Source organism: Papaver somniferum, unplaced genomic scaffold (genome assembly GCF_003573695.1).
Source record: "Papaver somniferum cultivar HN1 unplaced genomic scaffold, ASM357369v1 unplaced-scaffold_21, whole genome shotgun sequence".
Taxonomy (NCBI): domain Eukaryota; kingdom Viridiplantae; phylum Streptophyta; class Magnoliopsida; order Ranunculales; family Papaveraceae; genus Papaver; species Papaver somniferum.
In genome coordinates, this window is record NW_020631041.1 from 10,926,176 (window position 1) to 10,953,934 (window position 27,759).

A 27,759-nucleotide genomic window follows, 5' to 3' on the forward strand; every position below is an offset into this window, starting at 1 on the left:
ATTCTTAATGGGCCAAACTCATTTTTCATTATTGGGCCTTTAAAGTTTAGACCCAAACCAAATAAAACGAAAGAACGATTTTTTAGGACCATGTTTTTTTTGGGACCATGATTTTATTGTGGGTAAAGACATTAGAAGTAAATCTAGGTCACCCCTTATCTAGATATTTATATTAATATCTAAATTATCCTCCTGATTAATTTTGGGTGATGATTAGTTAGTGTTAATAATAGTTAGTGTAATGATTAGTGAGATGATTAAGTTAAAGATAATTACTGAGATTAAAAAATCGGATGGTTTTTTTTTTTAAAGAAGTAGAATTATTGAGAGAGTAAAGTTAGAGAAGATGAAGAAGGAAAACATGAAAACGATGGATTTTACCAACCACAACAGGAGGAAGGGTATTTGGGTACCCAGGTAGGCTTCAAACATAGATAATGTTGGTTGAATTGCTCCAAACTTTCAAAAAAAATGAAATTCTTTATGTAGATTTGGGCCAGTTCGGTTACCATATGTCAAGAACATGTAACCGAACACACCTGAAAGTGTAGTTCGGTTATGTTTTCCAAACACGCAGGTTACCGAACTCGCTCGTTAATGGAGGTTTTGGTCGTACAGTGTAATGTTCGGTTACCTAGGATAAAATGGTAGGTAACCGAACTTTGAACTTAACAATTTATTTGGGTACATCTTGTGTGTTCGGTTAGTTCGCAAACTTCAACGCAACCAAGTTCCCAACCGAACTGCAGGTTAATAGTAACCTAGTGTTAGAAGTTCGGTTGGTTCGCAAACTTCAATATATTTTGCGAATTAACCGAACTGGGCTTATATATGCATATATGCAATTAGGCAAACATTCAGTTACTACAAAATTTATTTCTTGGCGAATTAGGTAGAGTTCGGTTACGAAGTTTCAAAGTTAGAGTTCGGTTACAAAGAAAACTTAACATTTTTGCGAACGAACCGAACTTGTGGACTTCTCATTATTTTCGTAAACTAAAGTTCGGTGATATCCTTATTTTGCGAAGGAACCGAACTTATGGACTTGTGTTGTTCTAATACAAGGAGTTCGGTTAAAAGTATTTTTTTTTGCGAATCAACCGAACTCTGAGTTAGGTTAAGAAAAAATTAATTCTTGATAACCGAACTTTTCTCTGAAAAAAAACCTCCATTAAACCTCTATGCAACTTCCATTCTCAACTCATTTTAATGATTACTTCTCATTTATTCAACCAAAAACGAATGACAAGTAGTGGGTTTGTGAGAATATCTTTGTTAATGTTATATATATATATATATATATAACGGTGGTGGTGGTTGGTGGTGGTGGTAATCGGTGGTTGATGGTCGTGATAATCGGAGGTGGTGGTGATGGTAATCGGCGGTGGTGGTAATCGGTGGTTGGTGGTGGTGATAATCGGAGGTGATGGTGGTGGTAATCGGCGATGGTGGGAGGTGGTGGTGGGAGGAGGTGTTGGTTATATATATATATATATATAGGTGGTTATTGGGTTGGTTTTAAATTAAATTAGGTTAAAGATAGGCTAGTCATTTCAATGATTTAGGACATCCCTTATAACTATAGTGTAGGTGGCCTAATAGAACCATGGTCCCAAGAAATCTTTCATACGAAACTTAGGCATGAATCAAGGCAAACAAATAAAACGTAGAGTCGAGGTAACCTCAACGAATACAATTCGATTCGTTCCCAAAACTTCAATTTCCCATTCATGAATATTAGGATTCCTACGTTATGTTTTCTTCATTCTATAACTTCCTCCCATCCATCATCATTCTTCGCCCGCCATTCTAGTCTAGACTAGACAAGACAAGACAAGACAGACATGGCAGCAGGAACAACAACCACCAGACATCAACACCTTGTTATTTCATCTTCATTCTACTGCACGTTTCTCCTCCTCCTTATCACCCAAGGCTCCACGGTTGAGGGGTTTGGCTGTAACTGGGGGACGCGCGCAACACATCCACTGCCAGCTGACATTGTCGTTAAGCTATTGCAAGACAATGGATTCGACAAGGTGAAGCTCTTCGAACCCGATCCTCACGCTTTAACAGCTCTTGCAACTTCTGGGATTCAAGTTATGTTGGGGATACCTAATGAATTCCTAGCAGCGCTTGCTTCTAGTGTTCGAGTCGCCGAAAACTGGGTGCAGCAGAATGTGTCCGTTTACATCAGAGACGGTGTCGATATACGGTATGTAGCTGTGGGGAATGAACCATTTTTGAAGACATATGGACAAGCTTACCTACAGACGACATTCCCAGCTCTAAAGAACATTCAAGCTGCACTCATCAAAGCCGGGTTAGGCAAGCAAATCAAAGTCACCGTCCCGCTCAACGCCGACGTCTACCAAACGGATACCGATTTGCCTTCCGGTGGTGATTTTCGGCCAGATATACATTCCCTCATGATCTCCATCGTCAAATTCTTAAGCGAGAGCAGTTACCCTCTTACCATTAACATCTATCCTTTCCTTAGTCTATACGCCGATTCGCACTTCCCGGTTGATTACGCTTTCTTCTCTGGGACTGCTACACCTGTTGTGGACGGACCTATTTCTTACTCAAATGTCTTTGAAGCGAATTACGATACTCTCATTTGGGCTCTCGAGAAGAATGGATTCCCGTCGGTTCCGGTGATTATCGGGGAAGTTGGTTGGCCGACCGATGGTGATCCCAATGCAAATGTCGAGTACGCTCGCCGGTTTAACCAAGGCCTTTTCAACCGCATTTTTCAAGGCCAAGGTAATAAATAAATAAACTATACATCCAAAAGGACTAGCTAGTGGTTTTTTTACATGTTCTTCGGCATTTCAATAATGTGTGTTTTCGATGAATCAGGTACGCCGAAAAGGAAGAGCGCGCCGGAGACATACGTATTCGGACTGATTGACGAAGATGCAAAGAGCATAGACCCAGGGAATTTTGAGAGACACTGGGGGATGTTCAACTATGACGGGACTTTGAAATACTCGTTACAGTTGGGTAATAATAGAAAGCTAGTCCCGGCAAAGAGGGTCAAGTATTTGGAAAAACAATGGTGTGTAATGTCGCCACAAGCAAGCACTTCCGATCCCATCTTCGTAGAGAGCGTGACATACGCCTGCACTCACGCTGATTGTACCAGCCTTAGTTACGGGTCGTCTTGTGGTGATTTGGACGCAGCCAGCAATGCTTCGTATGCATTTAACAGGTTTTACCAGACTGCAAATCAACAGAGAGGGAGTTGTAATTTCAACAACTTAGCTGTTGTCACCACCACAAATCCTAATACTCAAGATCCTAAATGCAAGTTTGATATAATGATCGATGTGAGCAAGCAAGCTAAATTGTCTCCTCCAAAGAGCCGTTCACGGTCTGCATCTTCACCTGGTCTTGTGCAACAAAGCTCCTTGTCGTCTTGGATGATTAGTACCGTGTTTGTAACCCTAGTTTTGATTGTTAGTAGTAGTTTGGTGTAAATTCAAATGCACTATTATTAGTAGGTCGAAATGATTGATTAATTGTAAATAGAAAGATTTTATTTTATTACTGGAGGTAGTTTCTGCAAAGTCTTGACAATGCCAATACCATGCAAGTCGTCGTTTTTACAGCTTCTAGAAAGATCTAGTAAAGTTTGTGTAAAGGTATACGTACGTGTCTGTGTTTGACAGGCATTAGAGAGATAGATTTAGGGATCCTAATAATAAACATTGTAACTTTTATTTGGTTTGGTTTTTCTAAGTAAGAGGAGGAAAGGTTGGTTTGAAAGGTGGGTAAAGAATACCGTTAGGAGCCAAAAAAGACACAGTGGTTTGGTTTCAGAACGGCGGGAGAGTAGAAAGAAAAACATATGTTATTAATTAGTAGTAGTAGTAGGTGAAATGTGCAGTACCACCAAACAGTCTTCCATGGAATTCCCATTCTAGTATGTTTCTGCCTTTATTAATGAGAGACGAAGAAGAAAAACATGGGAATCAACTCTTAAACTTTACTATTATCATCGGGTTGAATCAGAACTACTATTAGAGTCATCATGTCGACTCATGATTTGGAGAAGCCGTTGCTTGGACCGGAGAGTTTCAACAGAGATGCAATTGATCTGGTGTTGTTTTCTTTTCTTGTTATTAGGAAATATTGTACATTTAAGGTTCACAGATTTTGATGCTTTAATTCTTTATTTGTAACAGGAGCGATTGCCGCTGGAAGAAGTTTTTGGAGAATTGAGAACGTCGCGCGGTGGACTTTCATCGCAGGATGCCGAGGCTCGAGTCATCATTTTTGGGGCTAACAAGCTTGAAGAGAATCCGGTATGTAAATTTTGATCTACTGATTGCACCTTCAAAGGGTTGTTGAAATTGAGTCTTAGTAATTTTGAGAAAAACGTTGCAGGAGAACAAGTTTTTGAAATTTCTTAGTTTTATGTGGAATCCATTGTCATGGGTCATGGAAGCTGCAGCTGTCATGGCAATTGTCCTTGCTAATGGCGGGGTGAGTAGTCCTTGAGAAACTTACTTGGCAATTTCTTAACCCAGGATCGGAAACGTAATATATATGTTGCTTTCTGTTCCAGGGAGAAGGTCCTGACTGGCAAGACTTCGTGGGAATCATCAGCCTGTTGATCATCAATTCCACAATTAGCTTTATCGAGGAAAATAATGCAGGGAATGCTGCCGCAGCACTTATGGCCCGATTGGCTCCAAAATCCAAGGTGAGTTTCAGATGCCAATTGATTCCTCATTGCAAAATGCTCAAAATCTTTGTGATGCAGGTACTCAGAGATGGGCGGTGGCAAGAGCTAGATGCTTCAGTTTTAGTACCAGGAGATATAATTAGTATCAAGCTCGGCGATATCATCCCTGCAGATGCTCGTCTTCTTGAAGGAGACCCCTTAAAAATTGACCAGGTAATAGACAAGTGCTGCTAAGCTTCCATTTCAAGAATTAAAAGCTTTTTGCTTATTCTAAATGGCCGTGGCGTTGTTATTTGATATGCTGCTGCAGTCTGCACTTACCGGGGAATCTCTCCCTGTAACAAAGAAGGCAGGAGATGAAGTTTATTCTGGTTCTACATGTAAACAAGGAGAGATTGAAGCTGTTGTCATAGCTACAGGACGTTACTCATTTCTCGGAAAGGCGGCTTATTTGGTCGACTCCACCGATGTTGTTGGCCATTTCCAGAAGGCAATACAACCATTAAAATTTCAGTTTTTTAACAATCTCTCAAGTCTTAAGTGAAATTGAGTTTGATTTGAAAAATGTTCTTCCTGCAGGTTCTTACTTCCATTGGGAATTTCTGCATTTGCTCGATAGCGGTGGGACTGATCATTGAGATCATCGTTATGTTTCCTATCCAGCATCGACCGTACCGAACCGGAATCAACAACCTTCTTGTTCTCTTAATTGGAGGGATACCCATAGCTATGCCCACCGTGTTATCCGTTACGCTTGCAATTGGCTCTCATCGCCTCTCACAACAGGTACGTAACTTCTCCTGCGGACCATATGGTAAATTGTTGTGAAAAATGTCCATTGTGTGTAATGTTGTTCATCTCCATTTGATGTGTCAAGGGTGCTATTACAAAACGGATGACTGCGATAGAAGAAATGGCAGGAATGGATGTCCTCTGCAGTGACAAAACTGGAACCCTGACATTGAATCGCCTCACGGTCGATCGAAGCCTTATTGAGGTACATACATGAGCTAAGATAAATAAGTACTTGTCACTTGTCAGCAACATGATTTTAGAGATGTCTTAATGAATATGCGTCCTTTGTAGGTTTTTAACAAAAACATGGACAAAGACACTGTTGTGTTGCTTGCAGCTAGAGCCTCAAGACTTGAAAATCAGGACGCCATCGACACGGCCATTGTTAACATGCTTGCTGATCCGAAGGAGGTATATTGAGTGCAGAGAGGTATATCGAATTCAAGACTAACTGGATTATCCTGCTAATTTAATTGTGTGTTTTCATTTCTCGCTGCAGGCACGCGAAAACATCACACCAGTTCATTTTCTACCCTTCAATCCTGTAGAAAAGCGGACTGCAATTACATACATCGATGCCGAGGGAAACTGGCATAGGGCTAGTAAAGGAGCTCCAGAACAGGTATGCACACATCTTTGTCAGTGAATTTCATATAATGGGAGCTACCGGAATACTAATTTTCTTATTTCAACTCCAGATTCTCAACTTGTGCGAAGAAAAAGAACAGATAGCTGGGAAAGTACATGCCATCATTGACAAGTTTGCTGAAAGGGGATTGCGGTCTCTTGGGGTTGCTTGTCAGGTAGATTTAAAACACTTTTCTGTAAGGCCATTTTCATTTTTATGACGCGCGAATTTTTATGCCAGTTCACTCACAACTATAATTTGCAGGAAGTTCCAGAGAAATCTGAAGCTAGTCCAGGAGGTCCATGGACATTTTGTGGGTTGTTACCATTATTTGATCCACCTAGACATGACAGTGCAGAGACCATTCGGAGAGCACTTCACCTTGGGGTTTGTGTCAAGATGATTACAGGTGACCAGTTGGCAATTGCAAAAGAGACAGGTCGGCGTCTTGGAATGGGGACAAATATGTATCCTTCTTCTGCATTGCTCGACCGTAACAGAGATGACCATGAAGCTCTTCCTGTGGATGAACTCGTTGAACAAGCAGATGGTTTCGCTGGTGTATTCCCCGGTAATTCACCGTTTTTCTGACCTATAACCGATCATTTGTTCTTGATTTTGTTTTTCTTGTTTTGCTAATACTTGATTTTTCAGAACACAAGTATGAAATTGTGAAAATGCTACAAGAGAAGAAGCACATATGTGGAATGACCGGGGACGGGGTGAACGATGCGCCTGCTCTGAAGAAGGCAGATATTGGTATTGCAGTGTCAGATTCTACAGATGCTGCCAGAAGTGCTGCTGACATAGTTCTAACAGAACCTGGATTAAGCGTCATTATCCATGCCGTCCTGACAAGCCGTTCCATTTTCCAAAGAATGAAAAATTATACGGTATTCCATTGCTCCCTGCAGTCCTCTTGTTGATTTTCTTGTTTCAAGCAGTGGTCTTATGACAATGTAATTATGACTTTGCAGATTTACGCGGTTTCGATAACCATCAGGATTGTGCTTGGTTTTGTGCTTCTTACATTGATCTGGAAATATGATTTCCCACCATTCATGGTTCTGGTTATTGCTATACTCAACGATGGTACCATTATGACGATATCCAAAGACCGTGTGAAGCCATCTCCCAAACCGGACAACTGGAAACTGAATGAGATATTCGCAACTGGCATTGTCATAGGGACTTATCTTGCATTAGTTACCGTCTTATTTTACTGGATAGTGACCGCGACAACTTTCATTCAGGTATCAACGTTGCTTGTTTCTGCTCCAATTGATCGAATGTGCGTGTTTACTGATCACATACATTATACTTTTTTCTAATGCAGACCCACTTCCATTTGAGGACTCTAAGCTTAACTAACGGGGAGGTATCATCTGCGGTATATCTACATGTCAGCGTCATCAGCCAAGCTCTAATATTTGTGACTCGCAGTCAAAGCTGGTCGTTTGTCGAAAGGCCAGGAATTCTATTGATGTGTGCATTTGTAGTGGCACAATTGGTTGCTACCGTGATAGCAGTCTATGCAAATGTCAGCTTCGCATCAATCCATGGCATTGGATGGGGTTGGGCTGGCGCAATATGGCTCTACAGCTTGGTCTTCTACGTGCCACTCGACATAATAAAATTTGCTGTTCGTTATGCTCTCAGCGGCGCAGCCTGGAATCTGGTGTTTGATAGAAAGGTACATGAGTGCAGGAATTCAGTTTTATATCGCTATGACGCCAAGCCTGAATGCTAATGTCCCTCCGTTTATTTATTTCCGCAGACGGCCTTCACTTCTAAGAAAGATCACGGGAAGGAAGATAGAGAAGCCAAGTGGGTACTTTCTCAAAGATTACTAGAAGGGATAAACTCCACTGATTTAGACACAGCTGGATGGAGATCTTCGATGCTAGCCGAAAAGGCTAGGAGGCGTGCGGAAATAGCCAGGTAATAATAGATCAATTTCACAGAACTTCTCTGCTAATATGGGGTCAGAGACATGCTAATGGTGCTTCTTATTACATTTTCCAGGATGGGACAGTTGCATACCATAAGTGCACACACGGAATCAGCACTAAGGCTCAAAAATCTCGACTTGAGTATACTCCAATCTGCTCATACACTCTGAAACCAGTGACATGAAGCCAATATCAGCATCCTTAGTTGCAGCATGGTGTTACATTACAGATTTCATGTAAACACATTTACTTGGTCGTATTGCAGCAAAAGCAACATTAGATTCTTTACATGTATGCGATTTTTACATTTTCAAACTATCCATAGCTACAGATTTTGTTTAAAAGGGAAATCATTAATTAATTTGAAATAAACAGAATATTTCCGAGCAGTAAAACAAAACAAAATTCCATTGAGAAACACCATTTTTACTGGTTAAGAAAATAATAAAAATAAAATTGTTCCATCGCACAGTGTCTTGTTCAAAGACAAGGGTGGGTTTGGGCCCGCCGGGCTACAATCTTCAAGGCCAAAAAAAGAAATAAAAATAAAATAGTTCTTACACCATCTTTACACCTGGATGTATAAATAGCAATTCCCAAATGCCCTAACCCTAATCCATTTCATTTCTTCCTCTCTTTCTATCGGTGGCGTTTCTTTCACACTCTTCTTCTTCCCTGATTCAAAACCCTACACCAATTCAAGGATAGGAGCTAAATCATCACTAACAAGTGAGTAAAATTGTTGTTTTATTTGAAGATTTTGGGATTGTTTTTCTTAGAATTTGGTCGTGTAATTCATCAGTGGAAGTAAAGATATGACTCAACAACAACAAGTGAGTAGTATTTCTTAGATTTGTGTCTTCATTTTTGTTATTCTTGATTGCAAGACATTTTCAGATCTTAGTCTGGTTTTGATTTTGTCCTGTGTTTGAAATGAAAGGCATCAGCAATTCGTAAAGCTGCTATTATGAAAGAAACCCTAGAGACTTAATATCTTAACTAGTCAAATCTATTGATTTATGCTTCTCTTTTTGCTTCAGAAAATTAATATTTCCATATGTTTACTCGGTATTTTCTTAATCAAATGATTTTATGCTTTTTTTTTTGTTCAGAAATTTAATATTTCCATATGTATTGTGTTTGTGTGTTTTAGTGCAGAGCTGAAGTGAATAGGATAAAGTCATGCTGGCTCTGTTGACATCTGAATGCTGAGGCGTTTTGTGGCTCCCTTGACATCCCAATGCTTACACGATTGGTGGCTCCGCTGACATCCGAATGCTGAGGCGTTTGGTGGCTCCGCTGACATCCAAATGCTCACGCATTTGGTGGCTCTGGTGACATCTGAATGCTGACACGTTTGGTGGTTCCGTTGACTTCCGAATGCTTATTCTGTCAAAGAATCTAATTATCCGACTCCAAAGGTACAAATTCTTAACTCCCCGACTATGTATTTTGTTTGTTATTTTGTTGCACAACTTGATTACATAATTCAGGGATTTTGTATTTCACATGACTATTTGTTATCAAATAGATTTTATTTTCCATGTGACTATTTGGAGGTACGATTGCTGAGAAACTAGAGGTATTGCTGACAAACAACATATACTTCCCCAGACTTTCAATTCTAACCCACCCGCCCTTCGATAGATCAGCTTTATAGACACCAATCGACTTTCCCAGAAGGTGGCCTAAATGCACTAAGATGACGTTTCCATCACAGGAAATCAAGTAATTTGAATAACCAAACCTGAAAATTTTCCTTCTAATTTTTTTACAACTTTGCAACTCTTAGCATGACAGTTAGTCATCTCGGCCATCCAATTATTGTTTCCCCGTCTAGTGGTATAAAATGATTTATCAGAAAACCAGTTATCAGAGATGGGAACACTATGCAGTCTAATACACCAGGTAAATCAGGATGTTGAATCGACTCTTTTGTAAAGGGATTATAGAAAAATATCACACATCCTTTTGACATTAGCAACCAACCATCTTTTGAAGAACGAATTCTAGCACCTCTTACCATTGCAGCGGATGTCAGCGGAGCAATTCAGAAACATCTGCATCTGAAATTTAATCAATTACAGTTACCATTTTTGCAACCAAGATAAATTGAACTGCTTTTGGTTTGTGAATTTCATTGTAGTTGCCTGTATGCTTGAAGAAGGATCATAAGAATTTAATTGTTGATTATGCGCCAAGTATTCCTGCATAAGATTTATTTTTATGACCACACAATGAAGTGTTGATAATTGATTAGATTAACTAATGTGGACCTTTTCATTTTCTTACAAACAGAAAGGAGGATCATCGTTTACTAGTACTGATGGAAGCTCTAAACTGCACTCTAGACCATGTCATTAGAAGTACTTGTTAGCCACGGAAGAGACAATCCGCCACCAGTTATGGTGCTCTGTAAGTTACCTCAACCGATCAGTTGATTTATCAATCAGAAATTATTCTGAAATATAACCCTTTTGTCTTTGGAGTGGATACTGCGTGCACTTGCAGTGGGAGAAATTCTTACTTCTAGATAGCAAAGAAGAGAGACAACAGTATGAAGCATACCTTTTGGTACAGACAATAATGCTATGCACCAGCCACTCACTTCCACACCTGGAGGAAGATCGGATCTTATTGTCTAATCCTTGCTGCAGAGATGTAGTCAGCAGAGTCTCACTCATGAAAACATGAAAAAGGTACTTATGGCATGATTGTAGGCTACATTCTCAAATTTTCAGAATTTGTTTTACTTGTTGTTTTGGTTGTTTTTTCTATCTTATTATTTTACCTAGACAACCTATTTAGGCAACGAATCAGCCCCGAAGGAGTATAAAAGATACAAAACTAGATCCCGTTCCACAGGAGATAAAAAAAGAAAAAAAAAAAGAAATTGAGTAGGATCTGGTCACCAATGATTTTGGGTCTGGTTTTTAAAAATAATTAATGAAACCTAGGGTTGCCAATGAGTAGCGATTACCTGGAACCGAATAGGACCTAGATAGTCGGGTCTGGTATTGGGTCCTAAAATTGGGCTCATTAACAAAATTATTACCTGACTGGTAGAACTGTTAGGGACAGATAAGCGTTCGTGTCCTAACGGACGAGTACACAGAAATATCCGGTACCCGAATATCTTTTGTTTCTTTGATAATTTTACCTAAAATGCATAGATTTTGTCTAGTTTTACTTAGATTTTTTTCATTTTACAATTTATCATTTTACAATGTTATTGTTACAGATCCTCCTTTCTGTTTGTTCATGAAAAATTACTTTATTGAGGAATCATAATTGAAGATTAATTCAACTTGCTATTTGCCTTTTGTTTATAATGATGTTTTCTGTAATCAGATCTACTGAAATTGTTTGTTATTTGTTACATTTTAATCTGTGTGAATGAACAAACTGGCATTGGCATAATCGCGGCCGAAAATGTCAGTTTACACTGCCGTTTGTTCTCAATTTAAGATAATTACCAGGCAATCAGGCATAACGATAAAAATTCACCTCCTAAAATATGCTGCTAAGCATCAGCCCTTGGCCCAGATGATCTATAAGAAACAAAAACTATATTGTGTCCCTGGAATAAGAAACCAACCAACTTGAAATGAAAGCATCAGCAATTCGTAAAGCTGCTATTATAAGAAAGAAACCCTAGAGACTTAAGTTAAATGATTTATGCTTTTTGTTGTTTTGTTCAGAAATATAATATTTCCATATGTATTTTTTTGTGTTTTAGGGCAAAGCTGAAGTGAATAGGATAAAGTCATGCCCCTTGGTTCTGGTGACATCCGAATGCTGACGCGTTTGGTGGCTCTGGTGACATCCGAATGCTGAGGCGTTTGGTGGCTCCGCTGACATCCGAATGCTTACGCGTTTGGTGGCTCCGCTGACATCCGAATGCTGAGACGTTTGGTGGCTCCGTTGACATCCGAATGCTTACGCGTTTGGTGGCTCTGGAGACATCCGAATGATGCGGCGTTTGGTGGCTCCACTGACATCCGAATGCCGACGCGTTTGGTGGCTCCGTTGACATCCGAATGCTGAGGCGTATGGTGGCTCCGTTGACATCCGAATGCTTACGCGTTTGGTGGCTCTGGTGACATCTGAATGCTGAGGCGTTTGGTGGCTCTGGTGACATCCGAATGATGCAGCGTTTGGTGGCTCCACTGACATCCGAATGCCGACGCGTTTGGTGGCTCCGCTGACATCCGAATGCTTACGCATTTGGTGACTCTGGTGACATCTGAATGCTGACACGTTTGGTGGTTCCGTTGACTTCCGAATGCTTATTCTGTCAAAGAATCTAATTATCCGACTCCAAAGGTACAAATTCTTAACTCCCCGACTATGTATTTTGTTTGTTATTTTGTTGCACAACTTGATTACTTATTCCAGGGACAGAAAATATTCAGTAGGGAGACTTCACAAGGTAGAATGCTTGGCATTTGGTCAGCTTGATGCTTGGGTAAAGTTTCAACAAGTTAATTAGACTATTCGTACTCTGGTATTCAATTTGTTTGAGAAAGAAGAAAACAAGTTACATGTCAAATCAAAAGGTACACATTCTTAATTTTACCTCAATCTATACTTAATTTTCCCTTATATTTCTAAAATATCAGAGTTTCTTTTTTGCTTGTTACAGGTATATCGTTCTTGTTCACGATGACTGTCAGGTTAGTACATTTTTTGCCTTTACAAAGACATAGTAGTTATTTTCTCATGGATAAACAATTGCAGGAAAAACAATGAGATTCTTTTCTTACATCAATATGTATTAGGTTATATAGTTTAGAGGCATGCATGACGCATTCCATTTTGTTACAAATAAAAAGGTAAACATTGTTAACTCTAACTCTCTATGTTTATTATGTTTTGCATAAAGTTGTTTCTGACTTGAGCGTCGGAGTATCTTTTTTGTTTTTTGCAGGTTTTGCTTTTGTATTCCTATGCCCAATTCAATTAGCAGACTTGAAACGGGTTCTGGTGCCTCATGGGGAATGTTTAGCTTTTGATCAGTTTGCCTCTGTCTGACTTCAAAGGATACAAATGGAGACTGGTCAGTCCTATGAATTGTGTACTAATGAGATCCTCCTCTTCCTTAAATCAAAAGTATATGTCCTAACATTGCGTTTACTTGTTTTTGTATAAATTTCTTCCTGAGTGAAGCTTCAGAGTATCTTTTTCTGTTTTGGCCTCTGTTTTTGCTTATACAGGGAGAATTTTTAATGTGGAATGCTGCTGTCCCGGTTGAGATTGCTTGCGTGCTTGGCATTTGATCAGCATACTGTCAGGGTATGTTCAGACCAAAGTAACTCATATTGAGCTTTCTTATTTTGTTTCTGGACTAGACTTTGGTTGTATATTTTGTTTTCCCATGTGAATAGGAATAGAACCTGGCCAGATCCAGTAGTGGGAAACTGGTAAGTAAATTGTTACGGTAGGAGTGCACTAGTAGAAGTTCTATGGTACACAGTGGCTTGCCTTGTAGTTTTTATTTATAGTGAGACCTTCTTGGATTTGAGATGAAGAGGCATGTTGGTGAGTATAGTAGGGTGAAAGTTAGGATAATATGATGATACAATTTCTGTGGCTGTGGTCATTGTCCCGCCTTAGCTCTCACAAGATGCAGAGGATATGCTCAGTATGCTGTTTGTTTATTTAGGAATGAAAATGAAATTGTTGGCCAAAATCTATGGAGAACTTTACAGAGGCATTTGCTGATGTCTCTAATTCCTATTTATCTGATTACATTGTTTATATTTGGCCTTTTTGTGCATGTTATTGGAAAACATTCGCTCATGAAACTATGTTGTGATTTGTGTTTCAGAGATCAAGGGCATAATGTAATAGTACATTCCATTGGGATAATCAAGGCAAGTCTCCAGAACAACATTGTTTGTGCACTGCATACATCTGAATATGGGAGGAGAGATGCTGACAAGAGGAAAATGTAAGATGAGAAGAATATAACTCTCACAATGAGGTTTTTTCATCAATGCCAAAATGTGTATGCACATCACGGTTGGACTATGGCGCAGAAGAAGCAACAGAATCGAGAAATTTTCTTGCCTTTAGTGAAGCTAGAGTTGATGAAGTCGGTATTGCAGTATCAGATTCTACAGATGCTGCCAGAAGTGCTGCTGACATAGTTCTAACAGAACCTGGATTAAGCGTCCTCATCCATGCTATCATTACATAGTTATAACAATGTAATGACTATTGCAGATATATGCGGTTTCGATAACCATAAGGATTGTGCTTGGTTTTGTAATGACTATACTGAACAATGGTAAGGCTTCCATCCCTGTAATTTCTTAATAGGAAAGAAATTATCTAGTCTCCCCTTGACGTTTGTGTGGATCTGGTTCCTGCTTTAAGGTACCATTATGACAATATCCAAAGACCATGTGAAGCCTTCTCCAAAACCAGACAACTGGAAACTGAATGACATATTCGCGACTGGCATTGTCATAGGGACTTATCTTGCATTAGTCACTGTCTTATTTTACTGGATAGTCACGGCGACTTCTTTCAGGTATCAATGTTTCTTGTTTCTCTTTTCCACTCCAGTTGAAAATTTGCGTGTTCACTGATCACATTTCAATTTACGTTTTCTCTGTAGATGCACTTCCATTTGAGGTCTATAAGCTTAGCTAACTGGAGGTATCTTCTGCGGTGTATCTACATGTCAGCGTCATCAGCCAAGCTCTGATATTTGTTACTCACAGTCAAAGCTGGTCATTTGTCGAAAGGCCAGGTGTTCTATTGATGTGTGCATTTGTGGTGGCTCAGCTGGTTGCTACCGTGATAGCAGTGTATGCAAATGTCAGCTTCGCATCAATCCAAGGCATTGGATGGGGTTGGGCTGGCGCAATATGGTTCTACAGCTTGCTCTTAGCGGCGGAGCCTGGAATCTGTTGTTTGATAGAAAGGTACATCAGTGCAGGAATTCTTACATTTATCAAAAACTATGACGCCGAGCCTAACTGTTAACAATAATTTCGCTCCGTTTATTTTCAACTGCGGACGGCTTTCACTTCTAAGAAAGATTACGGGAAGGAAGATAGAGAAGCAAAGTGGGTTCTTTCTCAAAGATTACTAGAAGGGATAATCTCCACTGATTTAGACACAACTGGATGGAGGTCTTCAATGCTCGTTGAAAAGGCTAGAAGGCGCGCGGAAATAGCCAGGTAATAATAATTGCAAACAACTAATTCTCTGCTAATATTTATCCTTTATGATGGGTAAGAGACCTACTAATGGTGGTGCTTATTGCATTTTCCAGGATGGGAGAGTTGCACACTATAAGTGCACACACGGAATCAGCACTAGAACCTAGATAAGCCTAGATCAGCATCCCTACTTGCAGCATGGTGTTACGTTACACATTCACATAAAATATTTACCCTTTATTTCCCCTGGCGTCCTCGTTTTATAGCAAAAGCAGCATTAGATTCTTTACATGTACACCATTTCTACATCGTCACCATTACTAGTCAAGCAATTTTGTTTAAGAGGAGACTCCCACTGTTGCAAGCATCATTACTTGTCCTGTTAACGTATGCGCTTATCTGTAATGTTGACAATCTGATCATTTGTGATAAACAGAATATTTCCGACCCATCATAATAATAAGGTACAACATTCCATTGATGCTCGAGGAAGACTGAAATAAGACAACAGACAAAACTCAACATTGTGTATAATATGAAAGCCAATCCACAGCAAGGGCATTACAAGTTTTATTCTTCATTTAGGATTACAACAGACGCACAAGTTTTATTCTCTTGAAGCTTTAGCTTCAATCACCACCGATTTGTACCGTGACCGGAAGGAAGAAGAACTCATGTAGCTTTGTTTTTAAACATCAAAGACTTTTTTTATCAACACCAGCAACTATTCACTAACTTGGATCAAATCAAACTCGTTTGTTCTTTCACCACTTGGAACAAACTTAAAGGAGAATAAAAGCTGGTATGCCTTTTGTTTTGGGAGTAGAGGTGTAACACGTGACGGCTCGGCGCAGCCCAACACACGAAGTCACGTGCTACATGCTGTGCTGGGCTGTGCCGGAAAAATAATCGTGATGTGCCGTGTTGTGCTAGTCCATTTATTTTATGTTTTCCAAAGTAAATATTTTTCTAATATTTTAGCTAGTATATGTATTATTGTAGAAATTAATCAGCATGGCGAAAATAAAATGTAAAAAACTAGTTAAAATAAAGACTTTTAGAAATGTGATGTACGTTGTATTTTATGCATGATTTGGCGTGCTTTCTTCACGTGTTGTGTTGTGCCACGTGCTTCAACGTACCACGTGCAGTGCGGTGCTGATGTGCCTATTTGTCCAGCACAGCACAACACACTAAGTTAACGTGTTATGCCCGTGCTGTGGTCGAATTTTAAAGTGTTGTGTTGTACCATAAATGTGCTGGCCCGCCCAATATACATCTTTATTTTGGAGAATACAAAATACAAAAACATTATTATATTAATGTAATAATAAGGCTAAGAAAAGCACGGTTTGGTTTTGGACTTTCACACGATCAACTTAATTGTTCAAGGATGGGAAACAAGAAGCTTAGCTTCTCTTAGCTTTTGGTGTAACTGGCTTTGATAACTTGCTCTTTTTTAGCTATCTATTTGTTTTCAAATACCTTTCCAAATACAATTAGGTCTCTTTGGCTACATATAATTTTAATTTTTCTTAATCCTATAGAATTCCATGTGTTTCACGGAACTTCAGATACGATTAACAAAGTATACAAGTCATTCCACCAAAAACTTGTAATCGCTAAAATTGTCTGTCTCAATAAAAGTAAACTTCTTCATCTACTTTCTTACCGTAAGTCCTTCCGCTAATACCAATATTTATAAACTCTCATTAGCGTGTAACAATTACACATCAACTCTTATACCGAATTCATATTTTGGTCCTTGACGATTAAAAGGTGCTTTCCGTATTTTTATTCTAAAAATCACTTAAACAATTTAAGTGACTGCGGACCAGTCTAGAATAATAATTCCCGCACAATAATCAAACGGAATACACACTCGAGACGGCTACTTTATCGAATGTGTATATTCTTACTGTGCACTCACAACCATCCATCCCACCTAGATATTGGATCTAAATGACCTCACTGCTTGGCAACACAAAATAGCCAGAAATACACGTACGGTATATATATATTCTTAGGATTGAGAACTTACATAAAATAGTAGCTTAGATCTATTCACAGGTTGATAAATAATGAATAAAAATAACTGATCGGTTTAATATAAGTAGGAAATACCATTAGGTCGTAGGAATAATATATTAGAGAGAGTCTAGTCCAGCTGACTCAGTCAACTGTCTCTTTGGTCCTTTTTGGGAATATAAATTATAGTTTGGTCATAAAAATTATGGTTTGGTCCTAGGATGATGTCATGAATGATGTAATTGTCATCATGTAGTGGCAGAAATACCCTTTTGGATAAGGACCATATATATAGTCAAAAAGTAAGAGAGAATAAATCATTTTCAGATTTACTTTCTCTCCACTATATTTTCAGATCTAGAATTTCTCTCTCCTTTTCTTGTTTTTTTCTTCTTGCTAGATGCTAACAATGGCGTCTCCACTTTCTTTTCTTTCTTTTTCTTCCTTCTGCTGCTGTAACAATGGTGATTCGAAGGTGAAAATCATGTTTTATTTGTTGTTGATGCGGTTGTATATGATGAAAACGATTTACAACGAACTCATCTGCTGCTGTTGTTGAAGAAGATGAGTTCTAGGATTTTTTTCTTCTCTGCTGATGATGTAGACGATGAAGATGATGAAGATGAGTGGTGCTGATGATGAAGAAGATGAAGATGACGGAGTTCATTTCTGGAATGAACTGGTTTGTGATGAATATTTTTGATGTTTTTTCGTCTGTTTTTGTTGCTGCTGATGATGGAGACGATGAGTGCTGATGATGATGAAGAAGATGAAGATGACGGAGTTCATTTCTGGAATGAACTGGTTTGTGATGTAGACGATGAAGATGAAGACGAACGCATCTTCTGTTACTGTTATTGTTGTTAAAGATAAATCTGCTGTTGTTGAAGATTTAATTAGGTTTTTGTTTTTCTTGATGTTTGCTGCGATTGGTGATGATGATGAAGATGAAGACGAATTCAAGATAGATCTGTTGTTGTTGAAGATTTAATTAGGCTTTTTGGTTTTCTTGTTGTTGATGTGATTGGAGATTATGATGAAGATGAACTCGTCAAACCCTAGAAATCTGTTGCTGCTGTTGAAGATGAAGTTTTTTATGGAGTTCATTTCTGGAATGAACTCTGTTTTTTTTTGTTTTTATATGGAGTTCATTTCTGGAATGAACTCTGGTTTTTTAGGTTTTTATATGGAGTTCATTTCTAGAATGAACTCTGGTTTATATATGTGATTTCTAAAAAAAATAAGTAGAAATTAAAAGGAGTTCATTTTGACGAATGAACTGCTACAAAAAAATAAGTAAAAATTAACACGGAAGGGTAGTTTTGTCCATTTAATATTTTTAAATAATTATGGACCAAACAGTAAAGACGTTTGACCAAAGGACTAAACTGACATGGACCCACCTGAATAAGGAGCAAACGATATCTTCCCTTAATTTTCTATTTATTTTCTATCTTCTGACGAACTCCACGAGAAATAAATTACATAAGCAAAACAAATGGAAAAACATAAAAGAAAGAATTCGAGGCATAAGCAAACAATTGACGAGGCACATAAAAACCTCAATAACCTCGTACCAACAGAAAACAAAATGAGCTGCTGATAAAACAAAATGAACACAAAGAACCGTCAACTGGAGGGATTGGTTCCGGAAATAACCAATGCCAAGCACCGGCGGCCACAAACCAATACAACCAGTACTGTATGACTGCGGTTAGCGTTTCTAAGGTAGTTTAATAATTTAACAAATGCATCTTAAGAATCTTCCTTAACAATAAGCAAATCATTTATACGACTCCCCATTTTTATGCTACCTATTAGTTTCATGGAAGCCGACTACTATTTCATCGTGGTTGACACTCCACAATTCTCGTCCTACTAGAGCTATGCTGAGCACCATGAGTCAATATACAAAGCTTTTATTGTTGTTGAATTCATTATACAAAGTTAAGTTTTCCTTTTTTGCAACCATGTCCTTGGGCAACACCCAACTCTTCTTTGGTATGAACAACAGGGATACTTACCATTGTTTTTGTGTGAGTCAATTAGTTTTTCGTCCAACTTCTTCCTTGACATAATACAGTAAGCAGTATTTATTGTTTGGAGTTTCTTCTTTACGTAGTGTGGTTATAGTTGCAGCGAAGGTGTTTGATATATGTTCTGTGCCAAGTGGTCACATTTTTTTCTTAAAGCAATTCTGTTTGAATTTATTTGGTCTTTTAGAACAATGAAAGACGGACAACGGATAACTTCCATTACCTTCTGCAGCTGTTTTAGCTACAAACCATGGTTCTCAAAATAAAACAGAAATATAGGGTGCCAACTGATGATTGTACTTTTTGCAGGGAAAAAAGGACATTGGAAAGCTCAGTGTCCTAGATTATTTATCAAAGATACTCAAGTAGTGCACAAGCCAAGTGATACACATAAAGATACTATTTTTTCAACTGGAAATAAGTCCACTATTTATTTTGATCATTTCGGGTTATAACAGACGCACAAATTTTGATCCTCTGGAGGGATATCTAGATGGAGGAAGAATAGGATGATGATGATGATGATGACATTCTCCCGAGCCTGACAGAGTTAACGTAGTCTGCGGGGCAGTGAGCTGAAATGCCAGGAAGTGCTAATCCCATAAGCCTTAGCAAGATGCAAAACCAACCTTCCTTGTACTCAGGTCCATGAGTGTATCCCATTGTTAAGCTCCTCGCGAACTCCCAAGCTGCATTCAGATACTCTGGAATCAGAAATTTGATCCCGTAGAAGTTCGGATTAGGTTCTTCTTCCAATTCCTGCAAGATAAAACAGAATTAAGATCAGAGCTAGAGCTAGAGCTGAACTTAGAAGCACGAGCTAAACAAAACCTTATGTTAAATCAATATGCATATTTGATTAATAAACTGATTACCGTTTCAATGTACAAGCTATTATAGTACAAGCACGGTCCAAAATGCTTGAACAAGAAGGTGTTGTTATCGTAAGGCAACCTCGGCACAAGATCATTGCAGTAGACCACCCTGAAGTATCGCGGAGTTGGATAGTTGAGATGAGGTTCCATGTATCTTCCCAACTGTCTATCACCAATCCTTGGTTGTCCGAATGTGTAGACACACAATAGCCTATTCATCATCTCCATCTCTTCATGCAACACTAACACCGATGGGAACAGTATAGCAAGCGCACCACCTAAGCTATGACCAGTCACTAAGAATTTTGCATTCTTGTGTTCATTTAGCAGTTCCTTGAGCCTAGTCCTTACTGCGTAATATGCAGTCAACTCAGCCATTTCCGGGAGCAATCTCTTCTTTCTCGTGGCATCTGATTTCGCATCCTCATCAGGAAAACTGGTCTTTGAATTGTACCCATCTCTTCCTCCTACGGCTTGAAGGTGATTATGGAAGGTGGTAACTTGATCTCTGTTGCCCAAACCCAAGGCCTCCAAGAAACCCATGTGGACTTTACCCAATTTTGGGATATCATACCAGGAATAGTCGAAATCAGTGCTCCAGTCATCCGCATCAAATGGTTCGGTACCTCTGAAGCTTATCAATATTAAGTTGGCATCTACGGGCTTATCACAAAGGATGAAAACTTGGGTAGATTTCTCTTTCTGGAAATCTATATATGGATACGAAAAACAAATCAACTCCATACGATTCACAAATAAATCAAGCTAGCAATTTCCAAACATAACATTATATTCTTGAATATGTTCATTTCCATACCGTTCCAACCGTTGAAGAATTCCACAAAATGCATCTGTAGGTTTGGACGGAAATCAAATTACAAGACCGAATTGGTTAAAAACATTTAACTGAAAAAAGAAAATGTAGCATAGTTTGGTGATAAATGGGGGAACAACAGTAAATTCAAGTGTACGTTTAAATTTACACCGCCATAAACGGTAAAATACCATAAGCTGTAGGGGTGTGGGTTCAATGTAAACAACTTTAGCTCAGTGTAACAGCAAATTCAAGTAGACAAAAGGTAAAATATCATAAGCTGTTGGGGTGTGTGTTCAATGTAAACAACTTTAACTCAAAGCAGCAAATATGTAATTAAGCAAGTACGGGCATACCTTCCAATGATGAACAACAATATTCCGAACGACTTTGGCATTTTCATAAGCTAACTTGGAAGCCATCATGCAAAGATCCATAAGGCATCGGTCATCTCCCAAGTCAAAGATGTTGCTGGTTTTTTTATCATTCACAATCATCTCTCCATTACCATTAGCATCAGTACTAGATAATAACGGATCATCATGAGTAGATGAAGGCATCTGCTTGTTGTATAAATCAATTCTTCCATCCAAATGCCCAATGGCACTTATAAATGTTTCGGAATTCCTCTGTGGCCTCACTACTTTCCCTGCAACAATTGTTACCCATACTTAACAAGGTATCCAAACGAAAAAATCGTCTACATTCTAATCTACCCATTTGATCAACAAATCATCAACAAACAAGAGGGCTGAAATTATTCAATAAGGCCACAGTCAACCTTGATGCAACAAATTTTCCTTGGGAGTATAAATGAATGTACGTGTAAACACCAAGATGAAGCAGTAATGCACGTGTACACACAAACGAACAACAAGTACTGTACTAGCTGGCTAAAAGTTTAAAAATACAGATATTAATTAGACATTAATTGAGAATCTAAACAAAATTAAATGCAGATTAAGTATTGAATGATACCGTTGAGAAGTGCGGTGAGCAAAGAGAAGATAGATCCGCCATTGAGAGACAGAAGATTGAGTAAGAACTCCACCAGATAACCCATCCATTCCATTGGTTTACCTAAAACCCCTATGATTTTCCTCACTATGATTGATACTATTATCACTAGTCTATGATCATCTTGTCCGCCGCCACCATCAGATACTGATGATATTCCTCGACTCACTGTTACCAACTCATCACCATATCCATCATTAGAATAATGATTGTTACTAGTCTCAATGAAATCATGATTAGCAGCATCGTATCTGAGCAAGTATCTAGACATATTGAATATGCCGCCTTTCTCCGGACGAACAATCAAGTATTTCATCATCATCTCTATTTCTTCTTCTCCGACATCATTGGTTATTGCCATTATTGATCAAAAGAATAATATTGGATTCTCCTAAGAGAAGATATACAAGTAAAGTAGTGTAGAAGCAAGAGATATATTGGATTATTGAAGTGTGTAAGAGGAGGAGAAGGACAGAAAGAGTCATTAATGTGGTTTTGGGGCATAAGCCTCATTTATAGTCCAAGAATATCCAGTCCAGATGGCACCCCAACCGCCGTCACGTGTGCAAAGAGGAAAAGAAGATGATCCCATCCTCCAGATAAGGAAAGGAAAGGAAACAACCAAAAGCAGCAAACTGCATGCCGTTATGTCCGCCACTTGCTATCAATCAACCTGTTGTTTTCGTCTTTGCATGGGTTTCCGATGACGTGAAATATCCGGTGATAGAGATAATTACATTGACCATGGCCTGATCCTCTTATTGTTTGAGATCAGAAATTCAAGTCTCCGGCTTTATTATATGCGGTTTATTGATCTTTTAGCTATCAAAGTTTACCCCGCAGGGTCCTCAAATACGCAAAAACCAGAAAAAGAAAAGGATTTCTCCATATCAGTTAGTAAGTGTACCTTACACTGTATCAATAGTGCGAATATCATCTTTTTCCTTTTTGAGATAATTGCAACTTACAAGCAAGTACAAAACAAGTATGCTGCCCATAAATAATAGAGCCGCTTTTGACTGCTTTACAACTTTGAAAAGGACTCCAAACATACTCAGCCCATAATTCCTTTTGTTTGCGTGAAATGAAATTTCCTTCATTTGTACAGGTGGATCGCATTATTTGCTCACTTTGTTACGTGATTGCTAAAGATTAAATTTTTAGATTTGTATCGGTCCTAACAAAGCTGGTTTAGCAATCGTGAACTTTTGTTGCTAATATAAACTCAATGAAATTTGTTGAATCATACCTAGCTTTGTGACTCTGTGATAATTAATAAATGATGAAACTCTAAACATATGAGATATATAAAAAGTTGGATGTCGTTGAAGTTTATGGATCTTGTCTTTATTTGTATTAGGATTTCCTTGTAATTGGTTTATTTGTGTTAGGATTTATTTGTATTATTTGCTTTTCACGCATTTATATATAATTGATATCTTTATTTGTATTAGGATTTCGTTTATCCTATATTTTGATGTTTTTATTATTCTTTTAAGTTTTGATATGAAAAAATATATAAAAAAATAATAAATCGCAGGTTAAACATAGGTTATATATTTATTCCCTTTCAAAAAGGAAAAAGATAATAAAATAGATATGTTTGTTTTTATTCCCTTTCAAAAGAAAAGAAAATATTCTAAGACAAAGCCCATCCCAATACAATCTATTACAGGCTCCGAAGAGAAGCCCTTCTAGGGTTAAGTTTGACTAGCAGTTACCAAGATATAACTTCCAGTTGTGTATCAAATCTCTGAAGAGGATAAACTTAAACCAAGAAGGAATAGAGCCCACTGAAATATTAATCTCTTGATTTCTATGATTACCGTCTCTCTCTGTGTCGTTTTTTTTGCCATTACTCTTTATGTTTTTTTCCTCACAATGCCCAACAAATAGTAAAAGGAAGAATATACCAGATTTTCTTTGCTTGTTTTTTGCATTTATTGGTATGCCATATTTGGAACTGATCCTTGATTGCTGGTGTGTCCAAGTTAATAGCTCTTACACTCCGGTGACATTGTTTAGTGTCACTGTAATTATAAGTTGTACCACACTATATATCTAATCCCTACTTTCAACAATGTGTCAGTGCTATTATTCGGGGTGAAGCCATCCCATTGCAAGGGTGTGCACTTGCATCCCTGTCCACCTGGCTCCAAAGCCTAGTTTACGTTCAATTGAAATTTTTCTGCTATTTACATGACTAATTTTGCTTATTTGCGCCCCTGAAAAAAATTTGCAACCCCAATGTAAATTTTATACCCCATTTCAGAATTCTTGGCTCCGCCCCTGTTACTATTCTATTAGTTTGTTGTGTTACTCACTTAGGTTAAAGTCGGTTTAAAGTCGGTTGTGTCTGCATGTTATTATTATTGTGGTTTCTATTCATTATAATTGAGATAATTGATTGATCAACTCCACTGTGTATATAATTTATGAAATGAAACCTTTCTAATATGTTATCTTATTTCTCTTCAATCCTTTCTTCCGCTGAATAATCACCATTAATGGTGATACTTTGAAGCTTTCTCATTGAAAATGTGGGGTATAACAATCACACCCAACAATTCGTTTGGCAATCTAAGAAGACTTACTCCAATATACTTTCTAGAGAATCAACTAGACAGTCAGACTCAATCTAGAGAAAAATATACACAAGAGTTTATATTTCTAACTCTTAATTCAATCTGCAATCAGCAAATAAAAATTTGCGAGCCCGATTGAATATAAGAGAAGTAACTTGAACGGTATCAAAGACCAATGTTCAAGGATCAATCAATTTCAATCAACAACCAAAGGTTGGATTTCCTAATTGATTGATACAACGCACAACCTGTGATATTTCAATTATATAACAAAATATAATGCGGAAAATAAATAACACAAACACCAGAATTTTGTTAACGAGGAAAACCGCAAATGCAAAAAAAACCCCGGGACCTAGTCCAGCTTTGAACACCATAATGTATTAAGCCGCTACAGACACTAGCCCACTACCAATGAACTTCAGACTGGACTGTAGTTGAACCCTAATCAATCTCACATTGATTCAAGGAATAGTTGCGTTCCTTACGTCTCCTATCCCAGCAGGATACTATGCACTTAATTCCCTTAGCTGATCTCACCCACAACCAAGAGTTGCTACGACCCAAAGTAGAAGACTTTAATAAAAAAATCTGTATCACACAGGAAAGTCTACGATAAAAGATAAATCTGTCTCCCACAGATAAACCTACAAGTTTTGTTCCGTATTTTGATAAAATCAAGGTGAATAAGAACCAATTAATAAACCGGACTTATATCCCCGAAGAACAACCTAGTACTATCAATCACGTCACCTCACAAACGGGTACGCATACTTGAAATACCCGGACCAAGATTGGGTTTCGTCAGTACGCAAACGGGTACACGTACTTCCAATCCCAGCAGAAATATTCGGACATGAACCTTACGCCAGTACGCGAACGAGTGCACATACTTAAGTTCCCGGATTTCTCAAGCCAACAGGTACGCGTATGGGTACGCATACTATGGTTCCCGGACATGGATTACATATGTGCAAGAGTACACAACATGTCATATCCAATAATGGTTAAGTGTTCTGAACTCTTATTTTCAATCATTGAAACTTTCTTAAAGGATGACAATAGCCGTTTTTACACACTATTAGCATCAAAGCAATTTTCAAGTTATTGAAATAATCATAACGAAACATTCTTAGTCTACACCAAATGATTGTATCACACAAACCATGTAAGATGTTACTCGGCAATTTTCACATGATCATCTTTTGACTTGCGTCAAGAATATAAGATGAACTTGGTCGAAGCGAAAGCTTGCCAACACATATTCCGAGAAATATGTAAGTGATTTAAACTCAGCTCGAAATCTCAAATGTGTATAATAGAAAACTATATCTTAATACGACTTATGTCTCAATATAGGAGATAAAGTAGAAATAGACTTTCCAAGTGATGGATGAGTTTCAGTCTCCACATACCTTTTGTTGATGAAGTTCCACAAGCTTTCCTTAGTAGTTCTTCGTCTTCAAATGATGAACGCCGTGAAGTCTAAGGCTCAACTACACAATCTATGTCCTATTCCAAGACATCTATTAGTAGACTAGAAATCAAGACTTATAGTTTTGATCATTAACATTGACAAACATGCTTGAGATAGCAACGCATGCGAGTTCGACCGAGCAGTGCTCTAACAATCTCCCCCTTTGTCAATTTTAGTGACAAAACTATCAATACATATGGATTACAAAATAGATAAAATTTTGTAGCTTCTCATCCAAATGCTTGATCTCCTTGGCATCTTCAGCACGACTCGAAATCTTCATCAACATTGACAAACATAATATGGTGATATGTACCACTCCCCCTTACATAATGATCGGTAACTATATGTATTTGTAGTATGAAACTACACATTAATTCTCCCCCTTTTTGTTCATATATATTAGCAAAGGTACGAAGACCTGTGGGATCCTCATGAAATTTGCATAGAGATACTTCATGACCAAAAGAGAATAACATACCAACTTATTTAGATGCAATCATATAGTTGAAGATAAATGTATTCATCAAGGAGTTTATAAAGATACAAGATAACCCCTACAATATTCCACACCCGCACTCCCCACAAAGGTTTGGCAATTAAGCACAAGTTCAAAAAGAACTCTCCCCCATAAAATGTCATTCCCGAAAGAACAAGAAGAGCGACCTTACTTTGACGAGAAAAGAAGGATTTCTTTGGACATAATCAAATCACATGAGAACATGAATTTTTATCCAAAAATCACAATTGAATTAGCCACAAAAATGATCAATTCAATAGGCCATGCTCAACATAAGAGAACTTACGGAGCAACACAATATATGCACAAAGATGTGGATCAGGGAAAGGTCAATACTGCAGAATAAACAAAGATTCATTCTATTTTTCATCACTATTTGCACAATGACATATAATAGACTTAATCTTTGTAAACAAAAGTTCATCCTTTCTTCCATCAAAATAATGACGTAAAAGGATTAAATTTTGTATTCAAAAGTTCATTCTATCTTTTATCAATACTTTTATACCGACATATAATAGAGATAACTTTTGAAAAAGTATGGGACAGTCAAGGTTCACGGACGTAAACAACATATCCCATAATAATTTGCAATGTATGAAACCATTAAGATTAATACTGCAAAAATCATCTTCCAAGTAAGTTAGAATTTAAACAAATAAATCTAAAAATATTGAAGATGAAAACATTGGACATAGCTATGTGTATTCACAATAATGGATATTCCAAATCCTAGTTATCCTTCTTAAAAAACACAAGAATAAAATTCTCATCAGAAGTTTCCTAGACATAATCAAATACAACTCTAAAAAAACAAAGAGATACCACATGCGATAATCAGAGTTCCGGTTCAGAAACTTCACTGGTTCCAAGACCTTCAAGCTTGTGACAGACGGAATTAACCGTATCTTCAGACACAACATTGAGACGATCCTTAAGTCGTATCTTCACTAGAGTAAGATCGGAGTTGACATTTATCAAATCAGTTCTTAACACATCTAGATCTTTTAGAGTGTTAACAAGCAGCATCTTTGCATCATTAAACTGATTGATAAAGTTTTGAACAACTTCATTAGAAATCTCTTCATCATCCTCAATATCTGAGAAGTTATCAGGAGATTGAGAAGACGTGTCATTAACTTACACGAGAGTTCCTTTATCCTC

General features: G+C 38.0%; 3 protein-coding genes and 1 long non-coding RNA gene across 5 annotated transcripts; 3 read left to right on the forward strand and 1 right to left on the reverse strand.

The window, feature by feature from the left end:
• The first annotated feature begins 1,818 nt into the window (after positions 1–1,818).
• On the forward strand, positions 1,819–3,572 carry LOC113339856 (glucan endo-1,3-beta-glucosidase 5-like). The gene is made up of 2 exons (XM_026585081.1): positions 1,819–2,766; positions 2,863–3,572. Exons 1-2 carry the CDS (start codon positions 1,845–1,847, stop codon positions 3,480–3,482), a joined length of 1,542 nt encoding a protein of 513 aa, XP_026440866.1. The 5' UTR covers positions 1,819–1,844; the 3' UTR covers positions 3,483–3,572.
• A 309-nt stretch (positions 3,573–3,881) lies between these two features.
• LOC113339307 (ATPase 10, plasma membrane-type-like) lies at positions 3,882–15,939 on the forward strand. 2 transcript variants are annotated; one of them, XM_026584602.1, is made up of 17 exons: positions 3,882–4,105; positions 4,191–4,310; positions 4,393–4,491; positions 4,574–4,711; positions 4,772–4,906; positions 5,004–5,183; positions 5,273–5,479; positions 5,571–5,690; positions 5,780–5,899; positions 5,988–6,110; positions 6,187–6,291; positions 6,381–6,687; positions 6,771–7,009; positions 7,094–7,369; positions 7,453–7,809; positions 15,098–15,261; positions 15,357–15,939. In XM_026584602.1, the coding sequence occupies exons 1-17, from the start codon at positions 4,037–4,039 to the stop codon at positions 15,412–15,414; spliced, it is 2,817 nt and encodes a 938-aa protein (XP_026440387.1). In that variant the 5' UTR covers positions 3,882–4,036; the 3' UTR covers positions 15,415–15,939. The 2 variants fall into 2 exon arrangements, with proteins under 2 accessions (XP_026440387.1, XP_026440386.1); XM_026584601.1 differs by lacking the exons at positions 15,098–15,261; positions 15,357–15,939 and adding exons at positions 7,894–8,057; positions 8,142–8,412 and having other exon boundaries at positions 3,884–4,105.
• LOC113339308 lies at positions 8,699–15,091 on the forward strand. The gene is made up of 10 exons (XR_003355031.1): positions 8,699–8,901; positions 9,222–9,489; positions 10,367–10,767; positions 11,808–12,394; positions 12,467–12,627; positions 12,714–13,180; positions 13,285–13,363; positions 13,899–14,360; positions 14,450–14,606; positions 14,694–15,091. It is a non-coding gene; the product is annotated as an uncharacterized LOC113339308 (long non-coding RNA).
• A 3,688-nt stretch (positions 15,940–19,627) lies between the features above and the next one.
• On the reverse strand, positions 19,628–22,476 carry LOC113340256. Its single transcript, XM_026585465.1, has 5 exons — positions 21,975–22,476; positions 21,353–21,645; positions 21,000–21,033; positions 20,183–20,892; positions 19,628–20,066 (listed from the first exon to the last, which is right to left on the reverse strand). The coding sequence occupies exons 1-5, from the start codon at positions 22,372–22,374 to the stop codon at positions 19,797–19,799; spliced, it is 1,707 nt and encodes a 568-aa protein (XP_026441250.1). The 5' UTR covers positions 22,375–22,476; the 3' UTR covers positions 19,628–19,796.
• Positions 22,477–27,759: the final 5,283 nt, after the last annotated feature.